The 13,791-nt window shown below is 41.5% G+C and overlaps 2 protein-coding genes across 4 annotated transcripts in view; one reads left to right on the plus strand and one right to left on the minus strand.

The window, feature by feature from the left end:
• The window catches only part of LZTS3 (leucine zipper tumor suppressor family member 3), a 327,722-nt gene that overhangs the window by 272,789 nt on the left and 41,142 nt on the right, over positions 1–13,791 (plus strand). The gene's annotated exons all lie outside the window — the stretch shown is intronic.
• The window catches only part of PTPRA (protein tyrosine phosphatase receptor type A), a 139,718-nt gene that overhangs the window by 46,093 nt on the left and 79,834 nt on the right, over positions 1–13,791 (minus strand). For all 3 annotated transcript variants that reach the window (XM_081924929.1, XM_081924931.1, XM_081924930.1), the window contains exon 3: positions 271–352. In XM_081924929.1, the coding sequence (XP_081781055.1) occupies positions 271–352 (82 nt within the window). The remainder of the gene's footprint in view (positions 1–270; positions 353–13,791) is intronic.

Raw genomic sequence — 13,791 nt, forward strand, 5'->3', positions numbered from 1 at the left:
GAAAAAGGTCCTCCTTTCCTTCCACTCTGCAGTTTTAATCTGAAATCTTAGGTGCAGTACTGTACCCAGAGCTCAGAAACTGCTCAAGCTAATGAAATTCCCTGTCGCAAAAAGCACCTAGAAAAATGGGAGTTTCGAACACTGGTTACTTAAAACACATTTTAAAAATATGAACATTTACTACAAGTTATGTCTGCAATAGGAAAGTGGTCATGCCCATTCCCCCTTGATATGCTCAGTGATTAAGCTGAAAATGACATAATGCTTTACCTGTGGTCATGTTGGCTGCTGCTCCCAGGAATGTCAGGCAGCTGCTGAGCAGAATGACAAGGAAGCATGAACCCATGTTGGCCTGAGCGGTGAGGAAGAGAAACAAAACAGATGGGTTTCATTAACAACTCAAGCTTGCATTGCCAGCAAGAACTACCATCAGAAGTACCTAAGCACTGACACCTGTCACACTTTTGGAAGGGAGCCAAGAGAGATCTTTATAAGAAGCAGTGTCTCTGCTATGTACCAAGGAATCGCAACATTCAGAACTAGCACATTTATAGGGCAGAAAATGAGATACGAGGTACAACCCAGGAAATCCTCAGTTCAATTCTCTCCTGAGCCATGAACTTATTGGACGGCTTTTAAAGGAAGCTATTAAGACTCAGAACCTCCTACCTCTAAATACAATTAACAACAACAACAACGACACCCTACCATGTAGAACCAAAGCAGACTCTTAAAGAGTCCCCCACCAAAACAAAGCTTTCTTTTGGCTTTCAGTAAGATAAGGATGACAACCAACAAGGCAAGTTTCATAACACTGTAGGCCATTTGGTTTCGTAATAAGCCCTTTCCCACAAGATTCACCAGCTCCTCTTTGGAGACTTTCCTGCAGGGTCAACCACTGCAACGCCAAAGCAGCACATCTGTGCTTACAACTTGGCCAACTCTCTTGCAATGGCTTCTGTTACCGTACTCAGTTTCTATCTGCTTCAGCCCAGGCCCTTCCCCAACCTCTGGATGCACAGACAAGAATGAAGTCATAGACGTCCTGAACACACCACCCAAATCCTCCCAGCTACAGACAGCTTTGACTATCTGCAGGGAGATCTCGAGGCCCAAACTAGACGCAGTGCTAAATACATAAATGAAGAATGCACCAAGCAAGGAGGGGAGGTTTTATCCTTCCATCCACACACAGCTCCAAATGAAATGCCCCCTCCCAAAGACAGCTTTTCTCCCCTAAGACTAACAGTGATGCAAGAAAGGGAGGGATTTTTGTTAGAACCGAGGCAGGGGAAGAAAAGGTTGTGTCTCCCCTCCCTGCACACTGCAGTCTTGGATGAATATTGGTCCCTCCTGTGCCCAATATTAAATTTAGAAAAATAACCACCCTGGCATGTCTTCTAATGACACATTCAGCATCACATCCATTTTGGCCCTTATCGTCAACAAGGTCAAGAATCCTTTGGACCAAAGAGGGAAGCATGAGCCCTAAAAGCACCAAGTCCTACACATACAGAATTGGCCATGGGATGTCTTCAAAACTCGTTTGCCCAGCATGTTAAGTCCCTGAAAAGTGCCTCTTGGGTCTTTGGAGATCTGGGATGACTTCAAAGAGTTTACACCTATATATACAGGCACAGGAGTGAAACACCCTGTTGGGAAATAGGGTGAAACAGATCTGCTGGGTGCCTGAAGTGCAGTGTGGAAAGCTAATTCATAGATGTTCAAAGTACAGCCAGTGCAAGCCAGACATTACAAATATTGTACATTGACACATGAAGGTCTGAGAGTTCAGAATCTAGTGGTTTTTCTGCAAGAATCCTTGCATCGCCTAATGATTACTTTTTCAGATTTTAGGATGTGTATTTTTTCTCTCTGAAGATTATTTTCATTTAGAGTTCCCACCTGTTGTATCAGAGGTTCTATGCTTTCAAATAAAAAAAAGAAGTGGTGTAGCTTTCTCCAACTTTAAAATACCATCATATGGGACCAGTACAGTTACTGGACTACTTCCTGCTGCAGCTGAAAGCATAGTAGTCTCTGTTGGGGGAAAACCAGTGACTACAACTTTGAAACATCTTTTTTTAAAAGTCGTTTCTCTCTTACATGTATGCAAACATGCTGAAGGTATGCAATGGATTCTGGGCTGTGATGCTGGCTTGCTTCCCTAACAAAAGTGTGGATCTTGGGTTTTAATCTCTTGAGCATGGTAGCACACACTAGCAATCACTGTTTAAGTAAGAATAATTCAAGGGTGACTGACCAAGATAGCAATTAAGACAGCCTCCCCCTACCTAGTGCTTTGGACTACAATGTCTATCAGTCCTAGCCAGCACAGCTTGAGGAAGGTTGGAACAGAATGTAGAGTTCTTTATTTGTGTAGACAACAGTTATTTCAAGATAGTATCCCCAAGATAGCAGCCTTGAGGCCATGAATTTCAATTCTTTATTCTAGCGTAAACAGATACTCGTTTTCCCAGTTTCTGGCATTAGCACAAAAAGAAATCCTTGCTCCAACAGCACTCCCACTGCAAATCTGGTTGTCACTTGGGGAGAGGGGAGGAAGAAGTTGTAAAAACCAACAACCACAACAACTATCTATAGATCACCTAGAGATCTCTCACAAGGTTTTATAAAAGGTAGTATGACTACATGTGGGTTGTGCATCAGTGTGGAAATTAAGTATATAAATCACTTTAGATCAGAGACAAAAATGCGGAGCAAGTATTCCAATCCTGATCATCACCATATGATTAGTGGGGAACCTGTGGCCCTCCAAATATTGTTGGACTACAAACCCCATCATTCCTCACTACAGGCCATGCTGGCTAGGGCTGGGTTGGTCCCAGCATCATCTGGAGGGCAACTTGTTCCCCTTCCCTAATTTAGAGCTTTTCAAAACAAGGAGTTCTGGAGCTACCCTGCTTTAAAAGTGCATAGCATTTGCCTTGCATGTTTGGGTCTGTGCCAGAATGGAGTTATCATTTAAAAAAACATGGGGAAACCCCAAAGCCTACCCCATAAATGGACAATGAAGGGTAAATAAAGCAAGTTACTGAAAATGATAGTGAAACATTTATACTGAAGTCATACATAAGATAAACACTACTTTCCTCCAACTGCCCTCTCTGACACCTAGACGGAGTCATCTCTCTCTTTCTCCGAAATGCTCCTTAAAACCCACCATTTCTGTGAAGCCTTTCACTTGACCCTTATCCTCACCACCAATGGAGCAAACCCCAAGCATGCATAACCACGTTTTTGTGTTTTCATTCCCTACTACCCTTGCCTTCCTCTGTAGTCTTCTATACTGTTAAAATGTAGGTTGCCAACTTCTCTGGGCAAAGTTCCCTTATTTTGCTTATGTTCAGGGGGAAACTGTTATTAGCAACAACTGCATTTTTCCTTTGCCATATGCAACCATCAGTCTAGATTTGGAGTGCCGCAGGGCGCAATTCTCTCCCCAATGCTTTTTAACATCTTTATGCGCCCCCTTGCCCAGATTATCCGGAGCTTTGGGCTGGGCTGTCACCAATATGCTGATGACACTCAGCTCTATCTGCTGATGGATGGCCACACTGACTCGGCCCCGAACACACTGACCAGATGTTTGGAAGCTGGGCTGGATGGTTTCGATGGAGCCGATTGAAACGAAATCCTTCGAAGACAGAGGTCCTATGGCTAGGTCGGGATGGCATGGGGATGAGGGACCAACTCCCTTCTCTTGTGGGGGCCCAATTAGTGCCATTGCCTTCCGTTAAGAGTTTGGGTGTAATCCTTGACGCCTCCCTTTCCATGGAGGCGCAAGTTACAGCAACAGCCAAGGCGACATTTTTCCACCTTCGCCGCATCAAGCAGTTGGTCCCTTACCTTTCCCGCCCCGACCTGGCCACAGTGATCCATGTGACGGTCATCTCCAGGCTTGACTACTGTAATTTGCTCTATGCGGGGCTGCCCTTGAAGCTGTCCCAGAAACTCCAGCGGGTGCAGAATGCTGCAGCGAGGCTCCTCACGGGGTCTCTGCCATGGGAGCATATTCACCCAGTGCTTTTCAAGCTGCACTGGCTCCCGGTGGAGTACAGGGTCAGATTTAAGGTGCTGATTTTGACCTTTAAAGCCCTTCACGGCCTAGGACCCTCGTACCTACAGGACCGCCTCTCCTGGTATGCCCCACGGAGAGCCTCAAGGTCCATAAATAACAACACCCTAGTGGTCCCAGGCCCTAAGGAAGTTAGATTGGCTTCAACCACAGCCAGGGCCTTTTCAACTCTGGCTCTGGCCTGGTGGAACGCTCTGCCTCATGAGACCAGGGCCCTGCAGGATCTGATTTCTTTCCGCAGGGCCTGTAAGACAGAGTTGTTCTGCCTGGCCTTTGGCTTGGAGCCAATTTGATTCCCTCCCTCTCTTTCCCCCCCTTTCTTTTCCTTCTCCTCCTGCGATGAGGCTACATTTTAATATTTTAATGTTCCATTATTTTAATGTTGTATTTTATTTTTGTTTTTAAGTTGTAATCATTCATCTTGTTTTTATTATTGCTTGTAAGCTGCTCTGAGCCCGGCCTTGGCTGGGGAGGGCGGGGTATAAATAAAAAATTATTATTATTATTATTATTATTATTATTATTATTATTATAGATTGTGGGCATGAAGATTCTGATTCACATCGGTAAAGAACGAACACCACGGCCTAATATTCTTTTCACAAAGAGAGAGGACTACCATTTTCACCAGATGGATACACTCCAAACAGTTTGGATTGCTAAACAGTGTCAACTAGTAGCAAATCTGTTTCAAACGAATACAGATTTTTAGCAGGGCTGCAAATATTCCAGGTTTCTAGAAATACGACAGCAAGGACTTTATATTAAAAAACAACAAATTGTCCTTATGCAGGGCTGGAATGAGGGGCTTGTAAGATTTTTCCAGTGGTCCTTGCAAGTGTCCTCCAGCATGCCAGAAAGCATTATGACAGCCTATACGTCACAGAATGGTTTTATGCTCTCCATAACAAGAAAGAAAATCCTACTTTCACTTGGGAGATTGACTGTTTCGAAAGAAGGGAGGGGAGCCATGCCAGCAAGTTTCCCTTTCCCTTTGAGAACTAAGAAATCATAAAACTGAGCAGAGTGGCTCAAGTCCCTCTTTGTCCGGCAAGTTAGCTAACATAGCTCTGACGTGATTTAAAATTACATCAGTTTTAAAACACAGCTGCCTGCTCCTACAGCCCCCTCAGCAGTAACATTTTAAGAATCGACTGTCTCCTTTGGTAGAAATTACTCAAGGTAGGGGTAAAGCAGATGTTTTGGAGGTGGGGGAAGGATGGTCAGTTCAGAAAAGGAATCTGCATGCACACACTTTCCCAGAGATCTGGCTAGGATCGTAAGATTGGAGCTGAAGCTCAAGCCAACCCAGGAAATAATATGTTGTGGATATCAGAGGGCTTCTTGACAAATATCAGGTGGGAACCAACAGCATCTGATAATACGGACTGATTGATAAAGACGAGCTCCAGGGGTTGCAGGTGTTGTCATGTCAAGTAAAAAGGGCCCACACACCCTCTCAACATTGTTTAAAGCAATTTAGAGAACAGGATGGAAGTCACTTTATCACAGCAGATGTTTGCTAGTCAAAGCTTCTCTCAAATCAACCAACGTTGCAAAATAAATTGACAGCAGCATCTTAAAAGTAAAGGGGGTGCCAGGAAACTGGGGGTTATGTTCACATGTGGTGGAGCGTGTAAATATGTACAATTTTGGGGGTAAAGGGTGTTTAAGGAGATAACAACAGAAATCACTGGGTTAAAGCTGACCAAAAGTCCAGAGGTAGCATTATTATCAATTTAGGATGGGGTGGAAGGTTCACAGGCTATGAAGGACTTGCTCACAAATTCATTGGCAGCTGCACAAATTATAATAGCTAGGAACTGGAAGAGGCAAGGTGAATATAAAATAGAAGAATGGTATAAAGAGGCGTGGGATATAACTTTTAATGATAAATTAACATGTGGGGAATATGCAGGAGAAATGATTTTGAGGAGATATGGAAAGTGTTTGTCGAATTTGTCAAACCATCGCAAGAGGTGTTGGAATTTTGGGAGGCTGGGTAGTTGCAATGGAATGGTCTTGAGGGTGGGGTGCACATTTTTATTCTTATTTATTTATGATTATTACTTTGTCAAAAAATAAAATAAAATAAAATAAATGTTTGGTGTGGATACCAAAAAAAGAAGAAGTTATGTCTTAAGTTAAGTCTTATTATGGCTCCCTCCCCTGTGTACACGCCTCCCATACAGATACAGAAACTGAGGGGAAATGCTTGTAATGTTATCAACATGCACACAGCTGTTGGCTAGATGCAGCATTCTGCGCACTTCACAGAAAAAACACACATACCCTGACATCATGCCTCTGGTTTCACACAAGGCGGAGGGGGAGGGAGGAGCAGGAAGGAAAAATGCATTACACCACAATCCTTTTTGCAAAGAACTCAATAATAGGCATCAGCAAGACTGTACAAGGAGAAACAAATGGGAAGTATTGGGGTTTGGTTCTTTAAAAAGAGCCGCTAGGCTAACTGGATGTGACATTCTTTGACCTGGAAATCCTATCAGCTGTTTCCACATGACATTGTCCCTCCAGGATAAGACCATGCACTCTGCAGGTGCTCATAAACACTCAGTTTGTACCCATGTTCAAACATATTTTGAAATACCTTTTTGAAGTTGACTGGTTGGATTCAATATCATCAAATAAATTCAATGTGGACGGAAGACAAAAAGATTGGAATAAATGAGAAAAAATCTAGATTCCAGATTGAAATAATAGAAAGTAAAACAAAATTATTATCAAAAATGTATAACCAGTTGCTTGAGTGGGACACCAAGGATGAGGAAGTAAAGGAGGTGATGGTGAGGTGGGCGGTAGATCTAGGGTATAATATAGAGTTTGATAAATGGAAGGCTTTATGGTGTAAAGATATGAACTTTTCGGCATGCACGACACTTAAGGAAAATATGTACAAGATGATGTACAGATGGTACATAACGCCGATAAAATTGTATAAAATTTATAGAACAGGCGACAAACTGTGCTGGAAATGTAAGAGTAAAGAGGGCGAATTTATTCACATGTGGTGGACGTGCGAGATTCTCAAAAAATTCTGGGAATCTATCTATAATGAATTAAAAAAAATTCTCAAATATACATTTCTTAAAAAACCTGAAACCTTCCTGCTGGGGATAATTGGCAAAGATATTAAAGAAGAAGATAGAACCCTTCTTCAATACGCAACAGCGGCCGCTAGAACCCTCATAGCACAGTACTGGAAAACAGCAAAAACCCCAACATTAAAGGAGTGGCAATTTAAATTAATGGATTATTTAGAATTGGCAAAATTGACTCAGAAAATAAGAAATCAAAAACGTACAAAATTTAGTAATGAATGGGATAAATTTAGAATATATATGGAAATAGAGACAAAGGGAAAATCAAAATGTTAATCAGAAATATAGATGTATCTAAAAAAAAAAAATTCACAGTAGGCATGAGATAACGCTTACTATGTTATAAATTTTATTTTGGAATAGATACAGCAGAAAGATAATTAAGATAACATTATCCGAAATCGAGATAAAGGGAAGTCGATCAATGTTGTTGTAAAATTAATGTAAGTTGTGTTGTTCATGTTGTACGTATTTTATGTTCTTTTTCTTTTCTTTTTTTCTTTTCTTTTTATGTTTATTTCATTTACTTTTGTCTGTTGTATGTCTGTGAAATATATTTATGCAAAACTTAATAAAAAAAAAAAAAGAAATACCTTTTTGTGTAGTCAGATATGGGATAAGGCAGCCCATGCTAAGCTGGTTCCAGAGTACACAAAACAAAACAGTTGCTAATCCTTACCTGGACCATATCTCATTGCTTAGAATGCAGGCAAGTATCTGGCTTACAAAGACTTATTCTGGCATTAGGTAGACACTCAGAGATTTACTGTTGTAACGAGAGCAAAGTAAGTTGGTGAAGCAACTGCATCTTAGACCCTTGAGGCAGTAGTTTACATTAACTACACAGAATTTATGCAGTGCTTACAAGTGCTTCATATAATTCTCACAAGAACTGTGTAAGGTAGATCATTTTTACTCCTTGAAGAAAGGGGAAGGGCTGAGAGAGGTGAGGTCATTGCAAAGACTTTCTATGCACAGAGAACACCACACCAAGCCATCTGCCACGGGACCCCTGCACATTGCAGAGGATTCTGGGGCATGCCCTAGGGTGCTGGCCAGATCCATGGGTCTTTGCCATCCCATCATGTGCTACAAAAGCACATCCTCCAGCATTTGCCCAATATTCCCTGTAGCTGTGCACTGCACAATGAAAACCAGAAGTGGTTGAGGGGCAAGGTTCCGCAATCTCTTATAAGTTCCGAAGAACCCCAGTTTGGAAGGCACTATGATTAAGTTTTGTAATTAGAACACTCAACCTGAAAGTAAAGGGAACTTTTCCAAAGTCAAAGCTGCTCATTATGTTTTAAAATCTACTCTCGTGAGAGTTGTGTCCATTACACTGTCTTCTTGCACCCTCTGTCAATTACTCTGAAAGGCACATTACATCAAGACAAATCTACTTAAGGAAACCCAGGTAAGTTTCACGGCTAAGTGGGATCTGACCCTGGACCCTCCCTCCCAAATCCAAGCCAAACCTATGCCAAATCTTTTGCTTAAAAACAGAATGGTACATTTCTAGTACTCAGAATTATGCAGGCTGAATTGAAAATGTAATAGCAAATACTAATACTAATACTAATACTAATAATAATAATAATAATAATAATAATCACTGAAGATTAGGCCCATGCTAAAACTAAGATGAAGACAGGAGTGCCTGGCATGCTCTGGTCCATGGGGTCACGAAGAGTCGGACGCGACTAAACGACTAAACAACAACAAAACTAAGACGTGGCTATGATGGCTGAAAAGTATGAGCTACATGCCATTAACTCATATGAACTGCTCTGGGCTTTCATTAAGCATATGATGCACCCGTCTTTTTCTTTTCCATTTGCCTATCAACTCACCCCTTCCAAATTCCTTTCTAACACATCAGGAAGCAAGCACACTGCATTGCTTGCCAATTCATTTCTGGACACAGTTCCAGCTGCTGTTTGTTACTGTATTGGTATTTATTTATTTACCAGAGTTTCAATACCACCTTCATTAACGCAAAAATATCATGGTGACTAACAATATAAAGCCAACAATAGCATTCCATCAATAAAACAAATGCAGAATACATTATAAATCAACAGATCAGATTACTGCATCAACATGGATCATTCCTCAGAGAAAGTCTGGGTGGAACAGATATGTTTTACGTTGCCAGCTAAATGCCAGTACTTTAGGTGCCGGGATTTCAATTTTTTAATGTTTTACTTCAATTCTTTGTTCTGTTTTTGATATTACCTATTGCTAATGTAGGTTTGATTTTTGTGAGCTAGTACTTCCAGTTGGAGAGGGAAATGAGATATAAATCTCTGTATAAATTGAATAGGGTCTCTTTCGCCTAGCCTCTCTCAAGACAAAGCACAAGTTTCTCCTGCCTCTCCCAACACACGGAACTCTGTAAAAAAGAAATGTTTTATTGTTAATCCTTTAGTGTATTTTTCTGTGCACTGAAATGGATTGGTGCCAAAGTCCCACTTGGGTCTCTATGGCTTAGAGCTAGCCTTTGATGTGTTGCCAGTAATCATCCTTTAACTCCCCTGACCCACTTTCTGTAGTTAAACAGAAAGGATGAGTCATCACGGCACTCCAGCTCTTGGAAAAAACCAAAACTAGGAGAAAACATACAAATTACCCCCCAATATTTCCGGACATTTTGCATGTGTGCTCAAGGTTGAAACCTATGCTGGCTTGTGTTTCATTTTAAATACAAAGAGCTTTCTGAATAGACAGACCACCAATGGCTATGAACGTCTGCACCTGTAGCCAATCCACTTTAGATACCCAAGATTTAGTTACCAACCACCTGCACATTTACACTCATTTTCTAAACAGCCACTTGCCTGCGGCAAGTAAGAATTGCCTCCAGGTGACCAGGCAGGGAAGTGTTTGTAAAAGCGGAACAGACATCCTCATTTGTGCTTTCGGACTGTTGGTGTATCACAAATGGCTTGCTTTAATATGCATGGGCAGGAGGTTGTGGTACATGTTGTGGATTTTAATTAGAAAGCTCTCCTACGCCAACAGAATTCAGAAAAATAAAAGGGCACGTTATCCAATTTTCTCCCCTTGCTGGGAAAGAAACAGAAACACAATATAGCCAATGTAACCCAACTGTTAAAATCTGTCAGCTCACACCCGGAATAAAGGACATTGTGCATACAACCTCCGAAAGCCTCTGACAGCTCGAACTGCAGAATTATTTCATGGTTGGAAGGGGAAAGCTGTTAAGATATCATAATGCAGGGGTAGCCAATATGGTGCCACCCAGATATTGATGAACTACAACTCCCATCAGGCCCAGAACACATAACCAATGGTCAGGGGTGATAGGACTTGTAGTTCAACATCATCTGAAAGGCACCATGTCTACTATCTCTGTTCTAAAACCTTCAGGTGTTCCCCATAGATGGGGAAGGGAGTTCCTTAACTACTGACACATCATGGCAGCCCAACTTGAGCCTCACTCACTGTACTTGCATGATGGGCTCCAAAACCACTGCCAGTGGTCCGTACCAAGAAAGGGAGCAAGGCCACCAAGCCATCCACAGGCCTGAAGCCATAAAGAGAAGGAAAGACTAAGCACAAGACAAGGTCCCTCAGCAGTTTCAGGTCCAAGAACCCTCCTCCTTCAGTCAAAAGAAAATCGCAGAGGAAAGAGGAATAAAATATCACTCTTTGCCATGGTATACTTTCTCCCCAACCTGAATGGTTGGTCCCCAACATGCTTATGTATATTTAAATCACAGCTTTTAAAATAAAAACACTGTGCTCATTTTGCAAACTGAAATACCAATGATTACTCATATTAGAAGACATTTGCTTTTAAGTCAAATGATACTTAATTGTGGCTCTACAGATCTATCCTGAACATGTCTGCATAATGGGAGGAAGTTTCCATTTAACTCAGCGAGGAACATCAGTGCCTATGTAATCTCAGTTTTGTTGCCACAGCAACACTCTCTCTCTCTCTCTCTCTCTCTCTCTATATATATATAACTGCTATGATGATACCGGGAAATCAATAATAAGATCAGGTCAAGTCACAGGTGGCCCAAAAGCAAAACAATTTTAATATTTGAGCTAGAAGATCCACATGGGACACCAGGGATGCTGGAAGTATAACTGATAAACTAAACCAAATAATGGATAATTTGCTGCCTTTTAATGGTATTCCAAGATCTGACTAGTGGCAAAGCTGACCCCAGTTCTCATTGTTTTCAGCCAGGGGTGCCAACTTGAATAAAATATTGGGGGGGGGGCAGGTAAGCCACACCCTGGATTATTGATCACATGATGTGGTGCACACACACCATTTGAATGGCAATGCCTATCAACTTTGGGTTGATATGGGGGGGGGTCTTTGACCCCGAAAAGTTGGTTCCTATGGTTTCAGCCTACCAAGACAAACAATTTTAATATGTAACTTTATTATGTATCATTGTTTTTAAATTGCTGGTCATACTTAAAGATTTTATGTTAGCTTGTTTTTAATGTTTGCTTTTATTAGTAGTTTTAATGAATGTTTTAGATGGCTCCTTGTTAAACTACTAAGAGGTCTTCTGTCAAGTGAGAGATAAATTGATTTTGTTAATAAAAATAAATAAAACCAAGAGGAGGATACAGAAAGGAGCAGCAAACCAGGATCCATGGGCTGAACTCTTGAGGGCAGGGTACAGTCACTTCCCACAGACTGCCTGCTCTCACACAAATGATTTATAAGACTATCCTACTCTGAATACTGAATGAACATAGAACTTGACTTGTGGTGTCAAATCACTCTGTATTAAAGAAGGTATTCTCTCCTGTCTCGCAAAATCAGAGAATCATAGTTATATTTTTGCTGGTGCACAGTACTATTTCTAAATTCTAAAAAAATTTAAGATGAGAGGACTTGAAGGAACCACAAAACATGTGTACAGATATCGATGCATTCTAAACATAGGCAGAAAGTGAGTAGCACCTAAAGTGAAATATGTGGTGTATGGATTACATGGCAGTGCAGGATACCACTAGCATGCAATTAGCCTCGTAAATGAGTTTTTCTGCAAGCAATGATTTGAAGATTGAGGTTCGTTTGGTACTCTTTGATAATCAGGGTCCCCATCAACTCCCCTCTGTGCTCAACTGCTGACCCAACTGGTAGCTGTATTGGATTTGAATTGTTTTTATACATGTGCTGTTGCTGTTCCAAGCTATTTTTATACATATAGTCATGTTTTTTAAGAAATGTTTTATATATGCAACTGTTTGTATATATTTAACTGTTTTATATATGCTTTTATTACATTAGGCGGGATTCACTTAATAAATCCAGGCAGCACAAGCCCTGTGTGGAGGCTTCCGCTTGACCAATTAGGCTTCACTCTTCTCCCCTCAAAATTAGCTTGGGGTATCAGGAGAAGCCCCAAAAGTTTTGTGGGTGAGGAAGGAGGGGTGATTGTTCTGCCTGCCAAGCTACAATGCTTGCGCTGATGGGACACTCACCATAAAACAATGTTGAATTCCACCCACTGTAAATTGTTTTTGGATGTCTAATGGGAAGAGATTCATAGATGAAATAATTAAATATAACAACAATTATCTTTATTTTTACTATGTTTTTATATATGCTGTAAGCCACCCAGAGTGGCTGGGGAAGCCCACCCAGATGGGTGGGGTATAAAATTATCATTATTATTATTATTATTAACCTCTGTGACACTGCTCTAAAGCCTGGTTAGACCAAGTCCCTTTGAGCTTTTATGTTTATATTTGCCCCCCTTCAATTCTGAATCAACAGACCATAGCAGTGGTGAAACAAAGCACTATTGGCAGTGCCCAGTCGAAGGAGTACAGTTGCCTGGAAGAGATCTGGTGGGACGCTCTGTCCCAAGAGACTAGGGCCCTGCGGGACTTGACATCATTCTGCAGGGCCTGCAAGACAGAGCTCTTCCACCAGGCCTTTGGCCAAGGCACAGTCTGACTCCCTCCTTTGGTAATCCTCACAGAACTCTAGCCCAATGGTTGCCATTAATTTGATTTTGAATTGATTTTAAAATGAATTGATTTTAGAATGTTGTGTTACTTTTGTTGTTGTTGGCCACTCTGAGCCCGGCTTTGGCTGGGGAGGGTGGGAAATAAATAAATAAATATTAATTATATATGTCTTAGATCAGTGCTACTCAATGTTGCATCCCATGGACCAGTGCCAGTCAATGAACCATCAACTGCTGGATCCGAGTAACCCCACAGCCCAGGCTGGATGGGGCACTTCAGGAACAAAATATGGTACTGGTTCCTGGCATAGTGTGTGTGTGTGTGTGTGTGTGTGTGTGTGTGTGTGTGTGTGTAAATTGCTAGTCCAGCAATCAGATAGCTTGAGAAGCACAGTCTTGGGTAACCTGGCTTCAAGTTGTTTCAGGGCTTTAAATGCTAAAAGCCAAACCAACCAAGCACGTTGAGGTTTCCATGGGAGAAAACTTCAAGGCTCTTTTCTAAAGTCTGTCTCTCTGCTTCGAGAAGGGCAGCCGTGCCAGTGTTTATGGAATGATTAGACTGTTCCTCGGATGACAAAGACACACACATTCAAAATCT

The sequence above is a fragment of the Podarcis melisellensis genome (genome assembly GCF_964234715.1).
Source record: "Podarcis melisellensis genome assembly, chromosome: 9".
NCBI lineage: Eukaryota > Metazoa > Chordata > Lepidosauria > Squamata > Lacertidae > Podarcis > Podarcis melisellensis.